The sequence below is a fragment of the Canis aureus genome, chromosome 37 (assembly GCF_053574225.1).
Source record: "Canis aureus isolate CA01 chromosome 37, VMU_Caureus_v.1.0, whole genome shotgun sequence".
Lineage (NCBI taxonomy): Eukaryota > Metazoa > Chordata > Mammalia > Carnivora > Canidae > Canis > Canis aureus.
Window position 1 is genome coordinate 13,144,038 of NC_135647.1, and position 27,248 is coordinate 13,171,285.

At 44.8% G+C, this 27,248-nt stretch overlaps 1 protein-coding gene across 2 annotated transcripts; it reads right to left on the reverse strand.

The window, feature by feature from the left end:
• Positions 1–1,404: 1,404 nt before the first annotated feature.
• CD83 (CD83 molecule) lies at positions 1,405–20,210 on the reverse strand. 2 transcript variants are annotated; one of them, XM_077885774.1, is made up of 5 exons: positions 20,079–20,210; positions 19,864–19,979; positions 6,301–6,505; positions 3,826–3,929; positions 1,405–2,561 (listed from the first exon to the last, which is right to left on the reverse strand). In XM_077885774.1, exons 1-5 carry the CDS (start codon positions 20,113–20,115, stop codon positions 2,436–2,438), a joined length of 588 nt encoding a protein of 195 aa, XP_077741900.1. In that variant the 5' UTR covers positions 20,116–20,210; the 3' UTR covers positions 1,405–2,435. The 2 variants fall into 2 exon arrangements, with proteins under 2 accessions (XP_077741900.1, XP_077741899.1); XM_077885773.1 differs by having other exon boundaries at positions 1,405–2,564.
• Between the last annotated feature and the right edge of the window lie 7,038 nt (positions 20,211–27,248).

A 27,248-nucleotide genomic window follows, 5' to 3' on the forward strand; every position in this document is an offset into this window, starting at 1 on the left:
AACTGTAACCCTAATGGCCACGAAGCATTTGGTTTCTTTCTTTTTTTTTTTTTTTAAGCATTTGGTTTCATTGTGTATTTATCCTCTGAAAGCAACATGCCTCCCATACCAAGTCAATTCCTTCCTTTTAACAGAAGCACTTTGTCAAAGATTCATGGCCACTGCCACCTTCTCTGCTGCCATTTTTGTTCTTTCTTGTTCTAATATTACTCTAAAGCTTACTATTTGCCAGATGCTGGGCTCAGCTCTTAGACCTCTTACCTCATTTAATCTTCACAACACACTTATTAGGCAGACAATGTTCTTATTCTTAGTCTAGAGATCTGCCAGCTTAGGCTGCCAAAGGGGCAAAATTTGTCAGTTTTGCTTCAAACCTGGGTAAGGAGCTCTTAATTACCATGCCAATGGTCTCCCCAGCACTTTTGGTAAAGCATTTGGGAAGGGAGTTGATTCCACTGAAAGGGAATCTACAGCTTTTACATTTTATGAACCTTCATCTTTATAAAGAGCCATGTTCCAAAGAGGATTCACCTATACTTTTACAACTATTATAACCACCTGTACTAGGCTGCTCCTATCATTTTGAGGGTAATGGATCTATCTGAGAATCTTGAGTGAAACCTGAGAAATCCCAGGTACAGAGACTCTGATTGTACACATCCTTCTGAAGTCAAAACCCCCATTCTTTCAATCCCCAGGCCAGTGGTCATGCATGTAGTCAAATGATCATGGGCTACGTAGTGGCAAGGCAACAGGAGGATAGATTCAGGGCATCCTCGGGCACAAGGGGGTGCTGTTGCATAGAGGTCCACCTGCCATAAACACCCTCCCTGAAGAAGGGCTCAGCCAATGTGACATCTCTAGAACTTCATCTTGGGTTCTGGTTCTCAAACTAGTTTACAGATATCTTAGCACTTATTCCAACATTTTATGAGTAGTTTTAAATATAAAAAAAGAACACTCCCTATTCACATGCACTCATCTCATGACATGAAGGATGTGACAAAGAAGCAAGAACATGGAATTATCTTGGCTTTCCTTTGACTCCCTAATATCAGTGTGGGCCATCCACACACTACTCATGGGATCAAATCTCTTAGGAAAGCAAGTTGGGAAAGGGCCAAGTTTTATAAAAGAAACCCAACAACTATCAAAATGTCCATATAGCATTTTATGGACTCCCTTGTCCCCATGGACCAGTGGTTCCTGTGTGTCCATATCTTGGAGTACTTTTAGCTGCTGTGTCACTCACCTGGCCTCCTTACTTCCCCAGAAGAACTCCTAGAAGACTATGGGAAGGTCTTATTTGTGGCTTTCTTTGTTTGGAATGACGGAAAACATGAAAAATGAAAGGCATTCTCTCAGGCTCAGAACACCACTGTAATAATAAGGATAATGACCCAATAGAGCTTCAAATTTTTATAGTGCTTTATGCTTTTCCAAAGCATTTCCACATATGTTATTGCAATCTACTCAGACAACAACCTTTCGGTTTACCATTGAAAAAGTAGAAATCATGAAGACCATGATTGAGATCATACAGTCAGGTAGTGGGACAACGGGCTAGAGCCCAGATTACACAATCGGCCCAACATTTCCATCAGGTCATCACCTAGCTCACTATCCTGTGGTCATGTTCTCTGGCTTCTCTGACATTGTACTTACTCTCCATACTGAGGTGACTTGTCTGTCAGCCCTGACAACTACAGATGTAGATTTCTAAAGGAGAAAACAAGACAAATCCTTCTTTGACAGGTATCTATGGATTTAAAAATAAATGTGGCACTCTTCTTTATTGCTTCCTTATGGGTGTCTTTCCCAGATGAAAAAGCCCCATTGGGGAACACTTCATCAACTTGTTATTTCTATGTACAGAAATACTCCTTAGTTCTAGCAGAGCCTTCACACCAGGAAATTATTTGCTAAATATTCCCCACTGTCTTACAGTTTGGCCTGTCGATTTCTCCCAGACATAAACCATCTGGGTTAGTACAAGAAAACACAGCAAATTCAAAAAGATGTTTCCCAGATGTGCAGAGGACGGCAGTCGTCGAGAGTCTATCACAGGGCCAGCTCCAGGCATCAGAATTTCCCAAGACCCTTTTCCAACTGTGTCTCACCATAGCTTGTATATGACTGAAAAGATTTCCAAGAGGTTGACCAGATAGCTGAGAAAAATGCTAAAAGGTAGCTGTGAAGCAGCAGCACGAGGGACTCCCTGCAGGTGGCCCCATGCTACATGGTCATGTAATGGCTTCCAAAGTCCTGCTCACAAAAAGTGGGCCGGGACCTGCTGTCAGGGATTTCAGAAGGACTTCACAGGAAGGAATGCCTTCTTCGGTGTGGGGGCTCATTCTTCTCTTGTCCTGTGGGACATACAGGCACACCACTGAGCCTTCTTCGCCTTTAGGAAAAACAACCTGCAGAGATCCTGCTCATACCACTTCTGTCTTGTGAAAAGTCACTGACTCCAAATGCTTATGTGGGGAGGTGACCGGGAGAAAAGCTCGTTCCATGCGAGGCTTAGAAAAATCTGGAAAAATACTCTGTTGTTGTGCAAACTTCTGAAAAATAAGAGTTAAGTTGAGAAATGAATAACTGAGAAAATGCATCATTCCCTTAATGCTGGCTGGCCAGCTCATTCTGGCAGCCTCACTCACTCTACAAGTGGGTTCGTACTATTTCACTGGCAGCTCCAGACTGACCAGAAGATGCTCTGACTACAGACCGAGGCCATTTCAAGCCCCTACTGTTTGTTATCTGCCTAGAAAATCATTTGCCAACAAGAAACTAAAGTCACTCATTTTTAAAATTTACTCTCCAGTAATTCCAATTATCTTGCGTGCAAATGACTCTAATGACCAAATTGAAAGCTCCTGGAGGGCAGGAACTATGTCTTATAATCTTTTTATGTCCCCTACCAGTGCCTAGCTTAGTGCCTGTACACAGTAGGTGCTCCCTGGGGTCTTTAGATGGACAGATGTTCAAAATAGCACCCAAGAGAGAAGTACATGGCCAGAGAGACAAGGAAGTGAATGGAGGGGGCCAAAGAGTGAAAAGCACTGGCCCAGAGATAGCTCTTGGATGAGCTCTGTCCTGGTCCCTGAGTAGCCAGTCCATCCTGATGGCATTGAGACATACAGGACAGATCACCTCCTAGTGGGTCAGGACCAGAGCTGGCCTTGGTCCCCTACAACTTTGGGAAACCAAGGTGTGCAACCGTGCAGAAAGAGGTTCAGGGTCTTTGAGCTGGAGGGTCTGCTACCAATAGCTCAAGGGCATGCCAAGGACATTTAAGTCCTGGCCAGCCATCCTCCATCCCAGGACACTCCCTGTATATACCCCACTACCCTGGCTTCTCAGGGTTAATTCTCAAGCAGTGGGTGGAAGTTCCAAAAATATAAGAGGAGAACCCACCAGAAGGAAATAGTTCAAGAACAGGAGATAGAGACTGATCTACCACCGTGGCTGTGCAGGGTAACCAGCCTCTGGGAAGAGGGGTGCCTCTGCCCCAGGACGGTGGGAAGTCGGTGCTGTGCTTTCTACCATTGTACCCACCAGGCCTTTCTCAAACCTTCCTCACACACCTTATTTTGTTTTCTCCTTGCAGTGCTGTGTGCAGACCAAGCAGATTGAAAACAAGTGGGGCCCTTCCCGCAATGATCTTCACGGTGCAGGTGGGGGGAGTGTGCTCGACAAATGCAGGGTTCAGAGAAGAACATCTCTCGCCACCATTAAATGATTCACACTATCTACCAAATATATTCAGATTGGCACCCTGGGTGTTCTTTTCATAATAATAGGTGTTTTTAAAAAGATACTTACACAAGTGAAAATAATGAGTGTTAAGTAGAAGACGACCAGAGCCAGCAGCAGTACAATCTCAGCTCTGTATTTCTGAAAAGTCTCTTTGCGTTCCTTAGGGCATCCTTAAAAAAAAAAAAAAAAAAAAAAAGAGTAAAATGTGAAGCCATTTAACAGGACTTTCCTACCATGATAAAAAGCTGAGAATGCTTTGCGCTGGTGTTTTTTCAGTTCTGCTTGTCTTCCACTCCTAAGCTCACGTCTGTGCCACTGGGAAAGAAGAGCAAGAGCAACAGCCGTGACAGTAGTGACGGGAGCGGCTGGTGCTTACTCGTGCACCTGCACCTGTGCCTGGCTGTGTGCAATGGGCTGGGCCTACAACATCTCAATCACAGGAGGCAGGCCTGAGGATCCCCATCCTACAGATGAAGGGCTCGGGGTGCAGAGAGGGTGCAGAGAGGCTGCGGGAGTAGGGCAGGTGGTGGAGCCGCGAGTCCGGGCCAGACTGACCCTGCTGCCCATCTGCCTCCACTTCAGGTGCTGGGCCTATCCTGGCTTCTCTGATGTCCTCACAGCAGATGACACACCATTTGTTAATCTGAGTTACCTAGCTTCGGTGGTGCTGTGCAGAACGCTAGGTGTTCTCACCTCAGGAGGACTAGGGGCTGAAGGAACAAGGCAGGCAAGCTGCCCAGCTAGTACTGAAGGAAGAAGTCGGCACATTTTTATAGAATCATGAAAGCTCCTCTGCCAAGGCCGGCAGCAAAGGTGGGCTAGGGGCTCCCCTGTGGCTGCAGCACTTGGGGACGCAAAGGAAGGAGGAGCCAGGCCTTCAGCCCAGGAGGAGACGTGGAAGGGACAGCCAGCCCTCACTCAGATGTGACATGCAATGTGTGCTGGATCTGCTGGAAGGCCCAGGCAGGAGCAGGTGGATGCAGACAACTGGGGGGTGGGGGTGGGGGGTGGGCAAGGGGATCCTCCCTGGGGCCCTGAATGGGCCTTGGTATAGCTGGCAACCTGTGAGGCTGGATTCAAAACTTCAATAGCAGGGGTGGGATGGGTTCACGCCACGGTCCATGACTCAAGAAAAGAAAGGTGGAGAGCGACTGTCCTAATGGCTCCTAACATTTATGCGACACTCCATGTACCCCAGGCACGGGACAAGGCACTTTTGTGTGACATCCCATTCAACCTTCACCATCAGCGCTTGTGGGAGATGTGTTCGCCCCCATCTGAGAGATGAGAGAACTGAGAGTGGCCCAAGGTCAACACACTCAAGTGCCATTGCTCCTAACTGAACCAGATCCAAGTGACTCCAGAGTCTGACCAGCGAGCTCGCAGGCAATGTTGGCCTCGGGAAAACAAAGGAGAGGAAGGCAGCTGTTCTCCATTTCTCTCAGCTCCACTCCCCACACCACATGCCTTCCTCTCTCTGCTGTCCCCTGCAAGGTGGCTCTCCTCCATCACTCTCGCAAGTGCGAGTATTCACGGACAGCCTCCTGTGGGGCTGGCGCGGCGAAGAACAGCAGCCAGCGTGTGGTGTCCAGTGGAGCTAGGGCGTGAAGACAAACAAAAGCAGCAGAAGGGGCCCCAGATTGAGAAGGGCAGGGTGCGTGCGTGCGTGTATGTGTGTGTGTGTGTATGGTGAGCCCTACACAGTGACCGTGTTCTTGTGAAAAAACTAATATTCTTAAGTCAGATTCCCGCTAAAAGGAGAAAGTCATTATGGTACAAAAATCAGGCACTCTTGTGACAACAACGTGTTTGTCATTTCAAGCCTCAGCCACGAAAAAGCACTGGGCAAAAGTCAAAGGCAAGGCCTATTTTAAGCTCCATAAAGAAAAATAATGGGGGGAAAAAATCCAAAGAGATAATCCTCGTCCTGGAGCTCACTTCTTGGTATTACTGCATAGAGCAAAAACGTGTATTCTATCACTGGAACATTATTTTCTCGCTATTTCTTGAGTTGAGGTATTGGGCAATGTAATTACCGTAAATGGGAGGGAAATGCTATTCTCATGGTAGAAAGGTGGCCACATGATACAGCCCCCTTAGGCCGGGTGAGGAGGCGCAAGCGAGCGGAATATCATACAGTAACCTGATGTGTTCTGGACTACACAGTTTCTCTGTCCTCCAAAAATTAGTCTGAGATACTTCCTATTTGCTTCAAAGGGCTCTTGTATGAATCAACAACACCCGGATTAGTGGTTTGGCTACATTTGGCATCTGTCCGACTAGGGTAGATCTGTCCTTATTAAGGAAGGAAGGAAGGAAGGAAGGAAGGAAGGAAGGAAGGAAGGAAGGGAGGGAGGGAGGGGGGAGGGAGGGGGGAGGGAGGGAAAAAGTTCTGACACTCTCATAGGAGAATTCAGCTTTGAGCCACAGACAGGATCTGAAGCTCTGGGTCAGACTCCAGTCGAGAGGATGAGTCCGAGGACCCGACTGCAAGTGCACACCCCTGCTGCCAGGAGGGACCAGGTACAGAGGTCACCTCACCTGTCACCTTCAAGGTCACAGTGCCGCTTTGGTTTCTCTGCCCGTCCAGCTCCTCCACGGTGCACCTGTATGTCCCTGAGTCGGAGGTGGTAGTGTTTCGGATCTTCAAGTGCAGCCTTTCCTCGGGGGCCGCTAAGGAGCCTTCCTTCTGAGAGTGCAGACCGTCCCGGAGCTCCTCAATCTTCTCCTCGCCGCCCTCTGTGAGCTGTTGAAAGAGAATCCCACTGCATCAGGCTGTGACGGAGCCTGCAAACACTGCTCCCCGACCCCGCCACCACCACCAGGGTTCCACCTCTGGGTTTCATAACATCCATCCTCAGCTAGTTTTTTTTTTTTTTAACAAAATATTATGTACATATGACCTTCAGGGGAGGAGGAGAAAAATCTATGAAAATTCTTTAAGGCTCTGTTTTCTGGAATCAGATCAGGCTCGAATTTCATGATCCTGTGTACCCCAGCTTCCAGCCCCGACAAAGCAGAGTGCTGCTGCTGACAATAACGACGTGCTGACAAGGGTTATGAGATGAAGTACGTGAATCACTTTGAGTCCCATTTTGTTGCTGATCGTTCTGTATTAAATGTTCTCTTGTGTTCTTCAGATATCAACTCACCCACTGATTGATTCCTAGTTTTGTATCTCAGCTCTTTGTCTGGAAATGCTCCTAAACTACAAACCACTGCCCGACAACCCCAGTGAAAAGCACAGAGATGCATCAGAAACACCCCCTCTAAGTGGACATCTTGTTCTTCCAAACCTGGGTTATCTGTGGGGCCGCGCATGATGTCACAGGTCGTAGCACCCTGCCTCTCTGCCAGGGCGGGAAGGCAGCTGGCAGCGGTGCCATGTGGACACTTTACATGTCAGATCATGTGCTGGTCATACCAAGATGTACATGGAAGGACACTGACCGCTTAAATTTTCGTAGCCAGGACAGACCAGCCTGACCGTGGGAGATGCCAAATTCAGCCCACCTAACCTGGCTGGGTCTCTCTCCCTGAACTATCTTCTTGGTCAAATCGGTGGGGTCTTTTCATCATCTAGTACTTCAGAGATTAGGCCACCACATTACCACCACATTCCCCCAGATAGACTTTCAGTTTGCCTAAGTAGCTTGCCCGCTGGTCCTCCACTGAAATGTTTTCCAGCTTCTAAAACTGATTTACACAAATGGGGAAGGCAAGTCGTTGTTCTCAGAGCTCAGGGGCAGCCCTTGCCCTTGGCTGGATGGCCAGGGACCAGCAGGGAGCATGAGACTCAGTGGCATTCCTTACCTGTCCCTACCACAGGGACAGCACCAAGGAGCCACCCCAGGGAAAGACACAGCGACTAGCAGGTCTCACTGCCGTGCCTTCACCTGCCTTTCCCCGCGGTTACTCTGGGCTGGGAGGCGGCAACTCCTCTCCCGCTCTCCAAGGGCCATCGGTGCGGAGAAGCAGCAACCAGTGAGGCAGGGGCAGCTCAGGGAAGAACACGCACACACTCGGTACACACACAGCACACACTACACACGTGCTGCACACACATTACACACACTATACATTGCACACGCCAAAAATACTACACACGTGCTATACACATACGCACACAACACACGCACTATACACACACTACACACACTATACATGCACTACACACACCACACACACGGCACACACTACACACTTGCACACACATTACACACACTATACATTACACACACCACATGCCACAAAAATATTGCACGCATGCTGTACACATACACACACAACACACACAACACACATGCACTCTACAAACACCACACACACTATTCATGCACTACACGCACCACACACACACTACATACACACTACATACATAGCACACACTGCAAACATACTACACGCATGCTGTACACACGCTACACACACAGCACACATGCACTACACACACACTATACACACACCCCACACACTACACATATGCAACCCACACGTGCGTACTCCACACACAACACACACCATGTACTACACACACTCAGTGGCTTCTGCTTAATTTACTAGGTGAGGGAATGCACCTCCAGGTCAAGAGAAAGCCAGGGCTCCAGCTTCCACCGCCTTCGCCTTCGGTGCTGGTTATGCTTGTTAGCATTCTGCGGAGCGGGCTACAGAGACATCTGGTGGCAGATTTACCGCTCCCGCAAGGAACCCTGCTCCACTCACTGCCAGCACACGGGGCTGAGACTAATGGCTTCTCTCAGGCAGAGTCTATGAAAGTAAATCCCATTTCTTGACGGTTCTTCTTGTGTTGAAAGGTCCCTTCCTAAATAATCAAGGATCTACAGACTGGAGCCTTTAGATGTTCAAAAATAAAGCAAAAAACAAGGAGTGCCCAAGGAAAGTTAGGAGGGGCTAAAGCCATCCAACTGAATCTGGTGTGTGTGGCATGTGTAGTGCATGTGTGTGGTTAAACATCCAATTTAACCCAGGTTTTCCCTTTTCAAGCCTAACTGAACCAAAAACTGCAGCCTCATCGTGTGTTCATGCCTGTCCCCTCCTCCACACGTGGCAGAGGGGCTCCCTCCTACCAGCGCTACTGAGGGGCAGGTGCCCAGGACCCCAGGGCCCATGTGTCCCGAGATCTGCCCTCACACCTCCACGAGACCAGTTTGAACGAACTCAGCCCAGTCTCTGCAGTCTCCACTGATGTCTCATCTTGCTTTTCTTTCCTGAATTTACCTCCAAATACATCAACTCAGGTTTATTTCTAATAGATTTCAGCGGACTCTGCTTTGCTAAAAACCTTGCATCTGGAAGGACGGAAACTTGGTTGCAGCAAATATTTTGAGATTATTGATCTCCGGGTTTCTCCTTGGGGTCCCCTGGTCCCATCCAGTGATCCTTCTCTCAACTCAGAAAGATCCATCTGAAAGTCAAGATCAACACTGCAGACCCCTCTGGAAGGGGCAGAAACATAAACTATTATGTTTATTTATAAAAAGTGGCCCTATTATCATGCCGGCTGAAGCGAGTGTGTGCAGATGATCAATGCTGGCTGGCGGTGGCCTTCCACCTATTTGCAGAAAAGAATTCCCTTTAAAAATCAGCAGTAACAACAGTGAACAGTCGCTTATTTGATGGTCAGATTTCCATGGGCCTGTGGCTAAACCTCCAGTGGCCTCTAGTTATTTTCAACCAGCAAAACAAAGGTAGAGTGAGATCATGAGAAAAACAGAGGGCAGACAGAAAGGCAGAACAAGGAGTGCCAAAGCAACCTACAGAATTTTGATTGATCCATCACACCCATCCGTGGGGTCATCACAAAATATCTCAACTCTCACTGAGGTCATCTTGCAACCTCTTCCTGGCTTTTCCTGAAAGACCCAGAAAACTTACTGGTTGAACTTGGGAACTCTTGCTAAAGTCATGAGCAGCGGTCTTTGCCTGATGACTAACTACCGCAGAAGGAACCCTCTGTGAATTCACACAATGCACCTGGAAACATTTCAGAATGCTCCCTCTAGCTTCAAGCTGTAGGTACACACAATGCCTATTCCATCCCTTCTTTATGCCATTTCGAGATAAACCTTCTCATGTGACTCCATCTGGGGATTCTGGGACTTGCCTACAGCTGCAAAAATAGTCGTAGATTTTATGTTCGTGTTGCACGCTCAAAATGCAAGCAGGTACCACCAGTACTGAGAGACTTTTTATGCAAAAGTTCAGATCATTAACTTCAGTTCTGTGCCCAAGCAGCTACCAGGTGAGTCTGCTGTGGCAAGAGCTGCACCATTCAAGAACCGGAGGAGACTTTCAGAAAGAGGCCAATGAAGCAACCAGCACATGGGCCATCCTCAACTTTGCTTTGTTTTATGAGTTCTTATAAACATTTGAGCTGGCTCAAAATCAACCACTGGCAAAGAACAGCTCTTAAACATTCCAAATCTGAAAGTGTTTCATTGCCTCTCTGCAAAAGCATTTTAGGAAATAGTAATTTATAACAAAAGGAACCCTCAGATTCATTCACAGCCAAGCATAATTGATGGGGACTATTTAATGCGTACTTTACAAAGCTAATATTGTAGTGTGCTAAACCACAACACGATTTGGGCAAATTAATTCCTCAAAACACTCATCCCAATTATGTTTTAAAAATCCACTCTCCATGCATTAACTCTTACGCTGACAATTCTATATTTTTGATTGGATTAGAGAAGGGTAAAATACAGGACATCTCATTTTCAGAAAGCCGAAGGATATTTGATTTGTCTCAAGGCCCTCTAGAAGACTAAATAATTTAAGCAGCATATTCTCTCTCTAAAATGGAGATTTGACCTTAAGGAAACCACAAGCCCCAAATTAAATAAACTCTTTAATTTGCTCAACGCTAAAGCAAGCAAACACAAGAATTAATTTTAAGGGCATGTGAATTAAGTGGAGTTTTTTAAATGATGGACAAATTTGAAGTCGAATAAAAGAAATCAAATAAAGATTTAATATGTTTGAAATTGAACTAATATTTCAGTCAAAAATCCTATTATGGTAGAAAGTTATTTTTTTAAGTTTAAATAATTTTATCCAAATACATGCTCACCTTCTAGATTACCATGTTTAAATAGAAGAGAGTAATTGTTCCATACCTACAGCAAAGACAGGATTTAGATCACAAACCTGGAATTCAAATTTACCAGACATGAGATCTGTTAAGAATGTGATAGAAAACTAGAAGAAAAGGAAGAGATTTTTTTTCCTGATGGGCAAAATGTGTGTGCTTATATATACATATAAATATTTAACTCAACAATTTGATTAAATGTATTTAAAGGTATGGACGTTATGTATTTAAACATGGTTTGAGAGTAATCTGCTATATTCCAATCACACTGAACAGCTTTTTCTTTATTGCATTTCTCATGCACTAACTTTCATGTACCTTGGTTTCTAACTCAATTAAAGTGCCAATATAATCCCCATTCATCATAAAAACAGCTCTTTATAACGTGCAAAATAGTTTGGCTCGGAGGTTGATGTCATAATGAGGGTAGAATGTATGCGCATTAACATCGTTTTTTTCTAAGTGTAGTTTTATTGGAAAAATGATTTTCCACTTTGAAATTTACTGGGTCTAATAGACAGAGCTGAATTTATGGCTGCTAAGAGAGTTATGAGTATGGCAGAGGCAACGTAATTAAGAGCACAGGTTTTGGAGTCAAACAGACCTGGAAGCAAACTCCAGTCCTACCATGGCTAGTTCTGCTCTTGGCCTACTGACCAAACAGCTCTTGGGCTCCCATCGGCTCAGTGGACACTAGGGTAATTGTATCTCATCAGGGTGGTGTGAAGACATCCATGATGATGGGCGCGGATGGTATGGCATAGTGTCTGTTCATCACACACGGAGCCCTAAACATGTTACTCTTCTCTCTCATTTTCCCAGCCCACATTCTAAATAGTTCCCGGCACATTGGAATTATTCAAAGAGCATTTGCTGAGTGAATGAGTAAATTTTAGAGAAAACAAGGGAGTTACAAGGGCACTGGCTTTGGAATCGAAGGCCCAAAGTCCAGATTCGTGGTCAGTTAGCTGGGTCTTCTTCAGTAAAGTACCTCATCTCTGAGTCTCATTTCCCCAACTGTGACTCTCTTACTTGCCACATGAAGCTATTTTAAGTATCAAAAGGGAAAATACATGAAAGTGCTTTACAATTGGTAAGGCTGGTCATAGAATTTGTTCTTATGTCTCATAGCTTTCCATTCTATCCATGTTCTTGGTCACTCTTTCCTGCTGATACTTCCCGTCTCCTCCTTGGCAACGTTGTTCTAGAAGTTCCAACCTCTGCTCTAAAGAAAAATTATTTTTCTACCCACAATGTGTCCAAAATATCCACAACATTCTGGATTTTCTAAAGCATCATGATAATAAATGTGGCAAAACTCTTTGGAACTGGGATTTGCCCATTCATTGTTCATGCAAACCATCCTTCTTCCATTTGCCATCTTGTAGGTCCGGCTGGACCTGGAAGGGGCACTCCTATGACTCCGAGTCACATCCTTCAGAGGGCACTACACCTGGTTCTAGTGAGGCACATGTAGCTCAGGCCTGACATCTGTGACCAGAGAGATTGGCTCTGATAGCCACACTACCCAATCAAAGCCACTTAAATATAATCAGACATTTGTTGAGATATTAGAAGAGAGACACTATCTTTTCCTTTGCACATGATCCCGAGAGGGTACACAAGACTGCAGCTATCAGCTATTACCTCTCTGCCATGTGGATGGAGGCTGATGATAAAACTAATATGAAGAAAGAAGACTTGAGGGACAGAAAGACACCACGTCCTAGGGATATCCATGAACCTCTAAATCCAGCTGTATTTGTTTCCTATGTTGCCATAACAAAGTACCACGAACTGAGCGACTTAAATTAACAGAAATGTATGTTCTCAGAACCCTCGTGGACTGTTGGTGGGAATCCAAACTGGTGCAGCCACTGTGGAAAACAGTATGGAGGTGCCACAAAAAATTAAAAATAGAACTACCCTACTTCCAAAAAAAAAAAAAAAAAAAAAAAAAGAACTACCCTACTTCCACTACTGGGTATTTACCCAAAGAAGATGAAAAGGCTAATTTGAAAAGATGTATGCATCACTACACTTACCACAGCATTATTTACAATAGCCAAAATATGGAAGCCCCCCAAGTGTCCACATTGATAGATGAATGAATAAAGAAGATGTACGGTGTGTGTGTATACATACATACAGCCATAAAAAAGAATGAGATCTTGCCATTTGCAACAACACATATCTAAAGGGCATAATATAAAGTGAAATAAGTCAATCAGAGAAAGACAAACACCATATGATTTCACTCATATGTGGAATTTAAGAAACTAAATGAATGAACAAAGAAGAAAGAAACAAAAAAAGAAAAGAGAGACAAACAAAAAGCAGACTCTTAACTGTAGAGAAGAAACTGAAGGTCACCGGAGGAAAGGTGGGGGGGGGGGGATGGGGGAAATAGGTGATGGGGATGAAGGATAACTCACCATGATGAGGACTGAGTAATGTATAGAATTGTTGAATTGTTATATGGCACACCGGAAAACAAATATAACACTATGGGATAACTATACTGGAATTAAAATTTTTTTAATAAAATGTAAAAAATAAAGAAAAGTATTTTCTCATAGTTCTGGAGGCCAAAAGTCCACAAGCGAGGTGCTGACAGGGCCAGGCTCTCTCTGAAGGCTCTAGGGAAAAATCTGTTTCGTGCCTCATTCCTAAAGCTTCTGGCATTGCCAGCCATCCTTGGCATTCCTTGGCTTGTAGACACAGCAATCCAGTCACTACCTCCACCTTAGGGTGTTCTCCCTGTGTGCCATGTCTGTATCTCTGTTTTCTTATAAGGACACCAGTCACTGGATTAGGGCCCACCCTAATCAAGTATGAGCTCACTTTAAATTGATGACATCTGCAAAGACCTTATTTCCATATACGGTCACATTTGCAGATACCAGGGATAATCTTTCTGTGGGAAACAATTTTACCCACAACACCAGAGATAACTGAAGTGTGAATTACAATTTTGAAGTTTTTTCCATTTCGACTATATGAACTAATATATGCCCTTTACTTTAAGTGAGTTTTGCCCGGATTACAATGCTTCGCAACTGAAAGGGTGCTACTCACAGGTACACTTTGAACTGCCCCCATAAATAAATGTGTTACAGAGGGAGATATCTCCACATGTAGACCAGTCCTTCTTGTTCCTTGGGCTCACATGTTCCCCTCTCCTCAGGGAAGTGAGACATACAGGCCTAATCTGATTGAGAAACCAGAGTGTCTGGTCCAAGGTGATTATGAATTGTTTATGGCAACTGGCATCCTTTCTCCTGTAGGTTTTCCCCACCTGGATTTATAATCTTAAACAACTACTCACTCTTCTGGGATCTGTCATCTCTTAGAGATTTGGGACAAGAATATGCAGTAGACTAGTTGGTCTCGACAAAAACACCAGGTGATATAAATAAGCCTTGGGCTCCCAAGACTGTACCAATATTACATGACCCACACGGGAATTTTAACCAAATAGACCCCAGTGCAAAAACAAAAATCCAAGTAGGTCTATGGGTGTTCTTTAAATCTTGGGGAAGTACCTCTGGTTTGACTACAGCTTTTGGTAGAAAATTTGGGGTTATCACTGGAGTGGCCAGGAAAAGCTTATGCAAACGATTTCAGATGAAGAAACCCTTTTTTAGGTAATGAATCTCTTTTTAACCCTGCTTTACACTAGACCTTCCCTTACATCACTGAGACCTTCTCCTAACTTCCTCTTCTGTGTAGTGACATAACCAAATATAGAACTAAGATAATGCTGTTTCTCACATGACCTAGGTTCCCCCTTTTATTCATGGAAAATAAGTGTTCGATTTCTGTTTAACCCCCAGCTGCCTTCTTCTTCCTCACTCTCTTGCACACTGAAAGACTGTAGTAACTTTGCTCTGATTTGTCACTGTCCCAAAATCTCAGTGATGGCTCATTCACAGCTGACTGAGACTTCTAGAAGCCCTCCAGGGCAGCCACATGCTGTATTGCCCACTCCTCTGTAGAACCATGAGGACACAATGGGTGGCCAGGAAAGAAAGGAAGGTAAATTTCAGCAATGTGCTGACGTCTTGGCTGAGTTGACCTGATTGGATTTTGCTGTAGTGAGGGAACAAGGCCTCCCTCTGGGACTCATCTTCCAGGATGAATCAGAGTGTGTCTTTCACCACAAGAAATACGCTTTTCTTTATAGATTTGTGTCATTACATCATCCTCTTTGCTTAAAAATTTTCAATGACTCCCTGCTACCAAAAGGAGTTCAAGCCATCATAGTTGGGCATTCAAGGTTCCTCACCATCTATCCCAGCCTTCTTTGTAACATCCCCCAGCCCTCTCCTGTGTAATTCTCCCTTCCAGATCACCAGTCCCCCCACTGGTTCCCCAAAATGCTTGTTGTGGATTCCTTTTCCTTGCCTTTGCTCTAGATGGTTCTCTGGCAAAAGTTCCCTGTTGATTTTAAGATGGCCAGCACAAGTCCCAGGGCTTGGAACACACTTGGGACTTAGAAATATTGACTAATGAAGTGTAAATATAAGAGACCTCTGAAAACCAACTTTATGTCTTTCGTGGTTTGACCTAAGGTAAAGCCCATAAAAATGATTCAACCAGGGCACGTAATATAGGTGCCAATGTACACAGGATGACTTTTCTTTAATGCTAACTACATACATCGTTTTCATGCTTCAATGTTTCAGTGCTTCTATGTTTAGTGTGTTTGTTCCCTTTTTCTCCTAAAAACGTGCTCTTAAATTCTATCTTATAACAGATAAAACTCTAGAATCAAGGAGGTCTAGTGAGTGGCACACACTGGCTCCTTCGTGAGTCCACCAGCATTTATGTCTGTACAGATTACATCTGCCCAGACCATTCATCACCCTCAGGCCCTATGACGGGATCTGCTTCTCTCAATGCTTCCTTGCTTTGCGGTGCTTTATCACACAAGATGATGGAGACAGGAAATACAACTACACAGAAGAGGAGATTGGCAACATACATGGAAGACGGTTTCACAACAAATCCAGGACAAGCAAGCTCTGCATGGTTGACTATCCTGGAACTTTTGAAGCAGCTTCATGCAAACCATGAACCTGCTCTCGGCCAGCATCGAGGGCCAGGGGGACAGTCCATGATCTGCCGCAGCTGGGGCTCTTCTCACTATTACAAAATCAAGACTGACCTCTGAAACCAGTGTGACTTCCTCTTTCTTCCTTCCGTTGGAAATAATCTGAAAAGGGCATTTGTCTTGTGACGCATCTCTGTCCTCACCCCCGCAATGTCATCCTAGGTTGACACTAAATATCCTCTTTCGTTATGCATCGACATAGGTTATCCGGGCTCCTCGTGTGATACAAGATGGTACTACGTCTCCCTGATAAATAACCGCTTGTTATTATTAATAGCCAACATCAGCATGCTCAAACCCTCCATCCAGTATCATCCTCTCCCTCCAAACCTGGCGCAGCCTCATTAAAGAGAGCATGCCTCCGCTTAGGCTCAGCACGAAGCACAGGAGTAGCCCTTCCATGGATGTTCTTACTCCCGGCAGACATAAAAGACTCCCTGCATCGCTCGCAGCCAATGAGAGAGAGTGCTGGACCAAAGTCGGCTTGCATATTTTCTCAAAATACCTCCCTAAACAACCACAGTCAACTCACAACTTCGAAGGCTAAATTTAGCTACAATCCAGATGGATATGTGTATGCACATTTCTATTTCTTCTCAATCATCCACTCTGCCTTAACAGGTACATATGGAGAGGATAAGAGGAGGACCCAATGATGGATCTCAGTTAGAAGGACATTGGTCCAGGGGAAGTAAGTCAGTTAAGAGGCATTGGACTATCTCCGCCCACTCTTGGCTCCCCCATGTCCCCTTGTGTATGTATTAAGCCTCCCCCAACCCCCTCTCACTGTACCTTTGAAACAGAGGATAAAATGGACACTGTTTCTTCCCCCACTCACCCTAATGTTTCAAACACTGATTGGATGCCCTCTGCTTTGGGTCTTTCTGTAAAAGGGACATGATAAGAAACACATGGTTTACATGGATCCTTTGGTAATCACAAGTAATCACTGCCAATTGGACAGTGGCAGGATGCCCTATGGTGCGGGAGAACCGAGTGGTACGTGGAATTTTAAATTGTGAGTCACTATAACCATAATTGTGATATGTAGAAGCCCTGTGAGAATGTGAATCAATCTGGTGGATGGTTCAAAACAAGACAAAAAAAAAAAAAAAACCCCACTCCAAGGGACTCTCTGCTCTGCTTCTGCTCACAGCCCACAGTTGTGCAAAGAGGCCCAACAAACACTAGTGATGACAAGGGAGGTGACATGAGCGAGGCTAGCTGTGCTCATCAGGCTTAAAGTCCTCCTTTTAGAGCTACCTCTCCAGTTCACTAAAACATTTTACAAGAAAGGTATGTGGGGAAAAAAGACAAGCTGCTTAATCTTCTGTAAAACCAAGTATTTCAGTATTTCACCACTGACCTTATTCCCAGAATACTCTGTCCACTTTTGTTGTACAAACAAAATCAACACAAAGGTATAATTACTGGGCTGGAAAAGAACCACATCTACAGAACATGCTGAGACCTGTTAAAAAGTACTTGAAGGAACAATGCATTTTGCTTTCAAGGTATCTGAATAGTTTATTGGCATAGCACAGCTTCCCTGTCCACCACGACTTGATCACTGTTTACCTCTTTAAAAAAATAAAAAATAAACTATGGTATGATTTTGCAATGATCCTATTCCATGATCCCACAGAAAAAAAGAAAATGCCAAGAGACTGCTAATCTTTTTTTTTTTTTTTTAACAGAGTTTTGAGAGACCTTCAGGGTAAATCATGGAAGAACTGTGTTCAATAACCAAGCCCATACATTACAGAGTTACATCATCAGCTGACATCCAAGGAGAAGCCAAAGGTTAATTGCTATGGTTTACTGCATCATTCCAAATGACCTTGTGCAAGAAGATTTACCTTGACAACTGTCTGAACTTTACAGTCTGAAATTCCATCTACTTGTTTCATGAGTACTTTTTAATTACTCCCCTGGGGATATTAATATTATTTTTCTTTTTAAAATTCCTCTCAGGAAGAGATTGTGGTTTCATGTTTCCCCACCTCCTCTTCTTTAAGATAACTAAGTCCCTGCCCGGCTAGATCAAGGACACTTTTGTTTTCTTTAAGTAACTGAGGTAGAAAACAGAGACATCAAGACAGGCCTCTAAAAACTCAGGCTACTTGATTCAAATCCCATCTCCGTCATTGAGCCAGCTACGGAACAGTGAGTGGGATTGCTTCATTCCCTGAGGTTCAGTGTCCTCATGTGTAAAATGGGAACAGTAGTAGCAGGACTTCTTTCTTAAGTCCATTGGGATAGTACAGTAAATACTTACCTCGGGGGTGCCTAGGTGGCTCAGTCGGCTAAGCGTCTGCCTTCAGCTTGGGTCATGATCCAAGAGTCCTGGGATCTAGCCCCACATCAGGCTCGCTGCTCAGCCAGGAGCCTGCTTCTCCCTCTTCTCCCCATTTGTGCTACCTGGGTCGCTATCTCTGTCTCTCAAATAAATACAATCTTTAAAAAAAAAAAAATTAGAAAAAATATTCATCTCAGAGGTCGGCACAGAGAGAGCACTCAAATCATGTTTGTTTGTTTGTTTTTTCAAATCATGTTTTTACAATACTTTTTTTTACGCGCCGTTGTTTTTACTACAAGAACGATTTCAGAATTGTTCCCTTCTCTGATCCCACACTGAATAAAGTGGAAATGAAGTCGGAATGATCACAAACCTACTTTCATACACAGTACCGAGCTCCAAGGCAGCAGCAACATGGCCAGTGTACCTAACCCAACGAGTGCCAGCCTGAATTCACTGAGCACCTTCCCGATTAGCAGGGCAAAGGCTGGTGTTGTGCAGAATACACAAAAGCAGTGTGCAGCACCATCCGGGAAACTGAAATCTAGCCAGGAGAGGAGTCACACACATGCCTGCACGCGCATGCATGCACACACGCGCACACACACACACCCAAGAGATAACTGTCCTATGCTGCCTGGCTAACTGGCCAGATGCAGGTTTTGTTAGCAATTTTTTTTTTTTTTTTTGTGAGGGTAGAAGAAGAGCCCTGCACTCTGTGGAAAGCAGCAAACGCAGAGATGTCCTCTAAGGCCAGGAGTTTCAATCAGAGCTGTGGAGCAAGGCTAGGCTGTCACATGCACTTGGCTGAAGCTAGAGGTGCCCTGGGGGCCCTAACCTCAAGCATGGAGGTGAGCGACAGAGCAGGGGCTGCTTGGCTTTGCAAAGGCGCCAGAACCGCAGTCTCAGCATCTGAAAATGTTCCAGTTGAGCAGAATCCTTAAAAAAAAAAAACGCCCCAGAGCAACTCCCTTCTCTTCACAGCGACGCTGGCTGCTGCTGCAGTGAGCGCTGCTCTGCTCGCGCGCGGTCCCAGGCGCCCCCCTGGCGGGGCCTCGGGAGGGGGGGGGGGGGCGGGGAGCGCCAAGCGGCAGCGACCAGCGAGGGGCCAGGGTAGCCCACAAAGGGGTGGGGGTGGCCGACACACAACTACTCCCCGGGCAGCAAGCCTCGACCACGGCAGCCTGCGTCTCAGGCCTTCCTCGCCAAGCGCCTCGCCCTTGCCTCCCTGCCCCGAACTCCGGGCATCACGGTCCCCAAACACCAGAAATCAGAAATCTGGGGACACGCCTCCTGCCGGATACCCAGGTCCGCCGCGGGCCACAACCACAGGTGGCCTCCCGGATTCATCCAAATGAGAGTCTCCGCCTTCCCATCGGCTTCTCGGGATCGTTCCTCCCCCGCCACCTCCGGGGGCAGGACGAGGATTAGGTCCCCGGGGAGCAACCTCTGAGCAGATGCAGGAGCCGGGGAGGGGGCCGCGGGGAGGCCCGGGGCTCGGAGGCCGGCGGGGGACACAGGGTCGCAGCCCTCGGGGGTGGCCGCGCGCGAGCCCGCGGGCAGCGCCGCGCTTACCTTGGCCCAGGACACGTCGTAGGGGCCCCGGGGCTCCCTGCGGACGGCGCACGGCAAGTCCACCGCCTCGGAGCAAGCCACCTTCACCTCCCGCGCCGCGGGCGCCAGGCTGCAGGCTGCACGGGGGACAGAGAGAGCGGCGTGAGCCAGCGAGAGGGGACGGGGGGCCCCGGGGTCCCCGGGGTGGGGGCGCCCACAGGCGTCTGGGGTCCTACCGCAGCTCAGGAGCAGGAGCCGGAGGCCGCGCGACATGGCTGGGGACTGCCGGCCTGGGGAGCGCTCCGCCGCGCCGCTCTCTTGTACCCGCGCGCAGGGACTTCCCCCGGCGCCAGCCCCGGGGAATCCCCCGCTCCGGGCGGCCCGCCCGCCCCCGCGCCCGCCCCCGCGCCCGCCCCCGCGGGGAGCCTCAGGCCCCGCCCCCGCCACGCCCCCGCCACGCCCCCGCGGCCCGGAGTCCGCGTGGCTGCGGCGATCGCCACCCGCGCGTAACGCGGGCCGCCTGGGCTCTGCGGGCCAAGGGGGCGCGCGTGACGGCTCCGGGCCGAGGCTCCGGGCGAGCGCGGGCGGGGCCGGCCCGGGGCGGTCCCCTCTCCCCACGCGGGCCCGGCGAGACCCAGAGAGGTGGCGCCGCTGCCCGGGTCGCCCCCCGCAGAAGGCGAGGGTGGTGACGCCGGAGGTGAACCCGGGGCCCGCTCTTCCCCAGATGCTGCTGTAACCCGAGACTCCTTAGGCTCCCCGCGGAGGCGGAGCCCCTGACCCCTGCCTTCTGGCCTGGGTCGTCAGGTCCGCCTGTCCAAACGGTTTCAGCCAAAGGAGAACCTCTCCTATTAAAACACGCACACACACACACAGTTTGGGGGGAAAGACCAAAAGAAAACAACAGAAGAAAATAGAAATCACCTTCTATTCATCCAGAAGTAAATTCTGTTAGTACTTCGGTGTCTTAGCTTCGGTGCACACATAGCTATTTTTATTTCTTTTTTTTTTTTTTTTTTTTTTAATGTTATTTGAACTCAATTGGCCAACATAGAGTGTAGCACCCAGGGCTCATCTCATCATGTGCCTTCCTTTATTTTATGCCCATCACCCAGTTACCCTATCCCCCCACCCACCTCCCCTTCTGCAACCTTTTGGTTGTTTTGTTTCCCAGAGTTAGTCTCTCCTGGTTGGTCATCCTCTCTAATTTTTCTCTTTCTTTTCTCTCTTTTTTTTTTTTTTTTTAGATTTTATTTATTCGTGAGACACACAGGGCTAGAGAGAGAGAGAGGCAGAGACACAGGCAGAGGGAGAAGCAGGCTCCATGCAGGGAGCCTGATGTGGGACTTGATCCCAGGACTCCAGGATCACACCCTGGGCCAAAGCACCCAGGGATCCTCCTAATTTTTCATAGGTATTTTTAATGGGACATTCTGCATACGATTTTGTAACCTACTCTCTTTCAGCTGAATATTTTGCAAGAGTTTCCATATCATTAAAAAGTTGCAACAGTGTCATGTTGGGGGCTCAAGAATATTCCATCATACAGTTCTGTGTAAATTAGAACCAATTAGATCGTGTGAGACAGGATTAGTCTAAGGTTATAGTTAGTAGGCTCTCTTTGGTGGTGGTAGGGTGCTTCTTTGTTAGTAACATTACAAAAGATGCTGTGATTGTGGTGATGAACTTCCATGGAGATAAACCTTTGCTCTAGTATTATTTTCTTTGAATAAATGCCTAGAGGAAATTGTGCTAAGCCAAAAGGAATTTACAATTTTGTTAAATATTGCCAAAATTACCTCTACTGAGGTATTCTCAATCTGCATTCTCAACCTGCAGTGTATGAGAGTGCCTTTTTCCCCACATTCTTGCTGGCATAAATTGTCATCAAACACCTTCACCTTTGCCCTTGGAAGTGGTTATAGCAACTGACTGTGTCAGTGCTTTCCCCATAACCTTCGTCAAGCTAATTTTTTAATTAGGAAACTTTTAGGCCTACAAGTACAGAAAATAAAGGAATCAAACACATCTCTATGCAATATATTCATAGTAAAACATCTGTCCCTTGCTAGACCCCATTCCTGAGCATTTAAGCTTTTTTTCCAATTTTTCACTGTGATAAACAATGTTGCCTGAAGCTGGAGATAGTCAAATCCCCTGGCCCAGCAACCCCACCATGTTATCAGACGTTGACATCTTTTCCTCCAAAATGCACTCTCTTCAGAGTCTCTCTTCAGAGCGACTTGGCATCATCAGATTTTTTTTTTCCATTTTCACCAATCTAATGAGTCTGAAATATCAGATCTTTTTTGTTTAATCTGCATGACATTGATTACAGGAGGGAGGAACATCTCTTCTTACAGTTTGAAACTTTTGGGTTCCTCTTTTGAGGATTGCCAGTCGTATCGTTTGGCCTTTTCCATTGGAGCTGTTTGTAAATTCTGGGCCAAATCCTTTCTTGGTTATGTGCATTCCAAAGAGCTTTTCCAAGTCAAAGGTTTGTGTTCTTTACTTTGTTTATGATGCCTTCATGTACAAAAGGGTTTTTTAAAAATAATTTAATGTAGTCAAATGTCTCCGTCTTTTCATTTATGCTTTATGCTTCTGGTGCTGTGTTTAAGAAATCTTTTCCTACCCTGGGAACAGAAAAACGACCTCCTTCATTTTCTTTCAAAACTTTTTAAGTCATGGTTTTTTGTAAGCAGGTCTTTAATCCACTTAACTATGATTTGATGTAGAGATTTAACTTATTTTTTCCATATGGATAACCAGTTGTTTCAGTGCTGCTTACGAAAAGTCTTTATTTTCCACCATTGATTTGAAATACCATCTCTGTCATATACAAATTTCTTTATGTGTGTTTATAGTCCATCTCTCCCTGAACTATCACTTTCTTATTACTTAGTTAAACCATAGTTAAGTCTTGCTATGAGGGAGATGAGGGAGCCCTCATATGTGATCTTCTCCTCAGTAATCGTCCTGGAATTCTTCTTGCTTTACCTTATACGTATTAAAATCAACTTCTGAATCTCAAGAAAACCTCTTTTGAATTTTAAAAGGAACACATTCAAATTATATATTGCAGAAAATTAACATCTTTATTTGTTTCTTAAAGATTTTATTTATTTATTCACGAGAGACACAGAGAGAAAGGCAGAGACATAGGCAGAGGGAGAAGCAGGCTCCCTGTGGGGAGCCTGATGTGGGACTCGATCCCAGGACCACAGATCATGACCTGAGCCAAAGGCAACCACTCAACCTCTAGGCCACCCAGGCGCCCTGAAAATTAACATCTTTAAAAAGTGATTCTATAAATCTATCAATATTGCTTATTCCATTTGTTTAGGTCTTCAAGAATTTTTACAATTTCATACATTAACATCTACATTTTTGGTAGATTTATTTCTAGGTACCTTTTTTAAGATTTTTTTTTAATTATTTGACACAGAGAGAGCAGAATCAGGGAGAGTGGCAGAGGGAGAGGAAGAAGCAGGTTCCCCACTAAGCAGAGAACCCTACATGGGGCTCCATCCCAGGATCCTGGGATCAAGACCTGAGCCAAAGGCAGATGCTTAACCAACTGAGCCACCCAGGCTCCCCGCCACAGTAGCTTTATATTTTTGGTGGCTATTTTGACATAAAAATTTCTAAACTAAACTAAATTTTTCTAGTTGCTCAATACAAGTGAATAAAAACTCAATTTTGTATAGTCAGCAATCTTGTTGAACTTTCTGATTAATGTTAGCAATCTGTTCTCAGACTCTCCATTAAGACACTTTTATAGTCATGAATTATTTGGAGGATTTTTTCTCGAAAAATCTCAAATATGTAGGTTTGTTTTAATTGTTGCTACTGATGTTTAGCAGTTGTAAATATCCAAGAATGTGGTCTGTATGATTTTTTGCAGGTTCTCAAGAAATTATTTTGGCCTATTATGTGGATTTTTGGTAAATGTGTCATTTGTTCTTGGAAAGAATGTGCATTCTCTACATGGGTGTCTCTCTCTCTTTCTGTCTCTCTCTCTCTCTTTCTCTCTCTTTTAAGTAGACTCCATGCTAGTGAAGCCCAATGCAGGGCTTGAACTCACCACCCTGAGACTGAAACCTGAGCTGAGATCAAGAGTCTCATGCTTAACCAACTGAGCCCCCCAGATGTCCCCACATGGGTCTCTCCAATCAAGCTTGTTCCTGTGTGACGAGTCTACATTCATCCTAACTTTTCATCATCTTAAACTATCAATCACTGAAAGAGATGAGTTGAAGTCCTCCTTGTGACTATGAAGTCATTTATTTTTGAATTTTTATCATTTTTTTTGCTTCATATAACTTGATGCTATGTTTTAGGTGATAGCAAGTTATAATTATTTCTTCCCAGTGAATTGTTCCTTTTTATCTTTATTTTGTGACCTTTGTCTCCTTAATATTCCTTTTTTGCTTCAAAGAATTTTGTCCACTCATTACAACCACACCACTTTCTTTGGGCTAATACCTTGCCAGTATTTTTTTTTATACTTTTATTTTTTTACTTTCAAATTCACTATTTCTTTGCCTTTAAATTCCAAATGTCTTTTTTATTTCTTTAAAGATTTTATCTATTTATTCATGAGAGAACGAGAGAGAAAGACAGAGGCAGAAAGAAGCAGACTCCCCGCAGAGCACAGAATCCAACATGGGTTGGGTCTCCCAGGACCCTGAGATCACAACTTGAGCCAACTGAGCCACCCAGGTGCCCCTAATATCTTTTTTAAAGCATATAGTTAGATTTTTCTAATCCAATACAGCTAACAATCTGTCTTTCTAATTCAGAGTTTAATTTTACTTTTATCTGAATTCTGCTATACTGAATTTAGTTCAGTCATCTTGTTTCATGTTTTATACTTAACCTGCTTTCCATCTGATTCTTTTTTTTTCTTTCTTGCATCTATTAAACATTGACCAAATTTTTTGTATTCAGTGATGTTCTCTCTACTGGTTTGAAAGTTATTGGGGTGCCTGGGTGGCTCAGTCAGTTAAGCATCTGCCTTCAGCTCAGGTTATAATGTCAGTGTCCTGAGATCAAGCCCTGCAATGAGCTCTCTGCTCAGCAGTGAGTGGGCTTTTCCTTTTCCCTCTCCCTCTGTGATCTCTCTCGCTCTTGGTTTCTCTCAAATAAATAAATGAAATCTTTAAATAAACAAAACAAGGGGCACCTGGGTGGCTCAATGTTTGAGTGTCTGCTTTCGGCTCCGGGTCGTGATCCGGGGTCCTGGGATCGAGTCCCACATCGGGCGCCCCATGGGGAACCTGCTTCTCCCTCTGCCTACGTGTCTGCCTCTCTCTGTGTCTTTCATGAATAGATAAAATCTTTAAAAAATAAAAAATAAAAATAAAAAACAAAAATGTTATTCATACAATTTCTCATCTGATGTGATTATCTTTATCTAATTTTAATAAGTACAGTTGATTTAATGAAGTCTAAAGTTAACCAATATTGCCACACACCTCCCCAAAATGTCTAAATGCCTGACCTCTACCCATTCCCTGCCCATTTTACATCATACTGGTATGACCACTACCTTCCTTCCAACCTGTTTCTCTAGTCCCATTAGTCTTTTTTATATATTAAATATCTGTTCAAATCTATCTAATATCATCAGTCTCACTGCTGCTTTTTACGGTCATTTTCTTCTGAAATATATTCTTGAGTAATTCTTATAGCAAAAACCTGTTAGTGGCAAACACTCTTCATTTTCATTTGTCTGAAAATATTTCTTTTGTCCACATTCTTAAACAATGATTTAGTTGGAATGTAAGTAGGTTGTTATTTTCTCTTAGGGCTTTGAATATGTTATCCCATCGTCCTCTGGCTTCTGTTGTTGGTGTTGCAAAGTTCTAGACAATCTGACAGTCATTCCTTTGTAGGCAATGGGTCTTTTCTCTATAAAAACGCTTCCAAAATCTTCCCTTTCTATTTGGCATTGTTGTATCTGGTAGAGAATGTGTTATTATTTAACCTGTTAAGGTATGCAGCTTTCATTAGTTCGAGAAAAATCTCATTTATTCTCTTGGAATATTGCCTGATCTCCTTTTGCTCTGCTGTTCCCTTCTGGAAGGCCTGATAGATGTGTGTTGGACTCTCCCACTACACATCCCATGTCACTGAGCCCCTCCTCCACCTGTCACCCCTCTATGTAGACCTCTGAACATTCCTCCAATCCATCTTCCCATACACTAGTTATTTATTCAGTGATATGTAATCTTCAGTTTAACATATTAAATTCTAAATTTTTTTTAATTTCTGAAGCTAGAGTTGATTTCTTAATTAACTCAAGGTCTGATCTTCTTTGATGGTGTCTTACTCTTTTATGGTGTTCTTTGCTACTTTTTTCATGACTTTCAAAATTTTAGACGTGTATTTTATAATCTAGCTGGACTATTGTATTATCTGAAATTCTTTAATATTGATTTTTGTTTGGGGTTGCTAACTTTTTTTACGGATTGTTTTTTCATATGTTTTGCAATTTTGAGCCGTAAATTTTTTTTTAAGATTTTATTTATTTGAGAGAGAGAGAGTATGACAAGGGGGACAGGGAGACGGAGGAGCAGACTCCCCAATGAGCAGGGAGTGCGATGTGGGGATCCGAGGACCCTGAGATCATGATCTGAGCGGAAGGCAGACCCTAACCGACTGAGCCACCCAGGAGCCCCAATTTTTAGTTGTAAAGTAATCTTTAGCTGGGACTTCACATAGAAGAATCCTGAACGGTCTGAGTGGAGGGTGTAGACTCCCAGGGAGATATTATGTTTGTCTTAACCAGATGCCCTAAGGATGTTACCAGCCTGTGACAGCATTTTATATTAATTTCTTGGTGGGCTGTGTGCTAGACCACTCTAGTAATATAAATGTAAATATCACATTCATGTGAGGGCATCTCTATGATTATTTATTTTAAGGGGAGGCTTTTGTTTTAAACAACTACAAGCTTCCTTTTCATTTTGGGTAGGAATGGGCAGCTGCTTTCAGTTCATCCTTCTCCCTGGGGGAGATGGAGGGGTCTCAGTTTTACCTTTCGACTCCCCTGGTATCCAAGTGCCTCTTGTGTGTCTGCTGGTCGTTAAAACCTAAGCTCCTTGATTCGACAGCCAGATCCCAAACTTGGACTACTGCTCTTGTTCACCTGTACCCCCCCTACCTCCCACACCTGCAGCCCTGCCTCCAGGGCGGCTCATGCAGATTCATAAGCTTTCGTCGTTCTGCCCGCCAGATTGCCTTTACCCTTTCACAGGTAATCTAGACAGCAGTGAGACTTTATCCCTTAGTTCTAGAAATTTGCAAAAGATTTTTTTTTAATTACACCAAGAACCATATTGCTGAAAATAGAAGTACCCAATCTATTATTTAATAGCCTAAAAATGTGACTTCACAGCAAC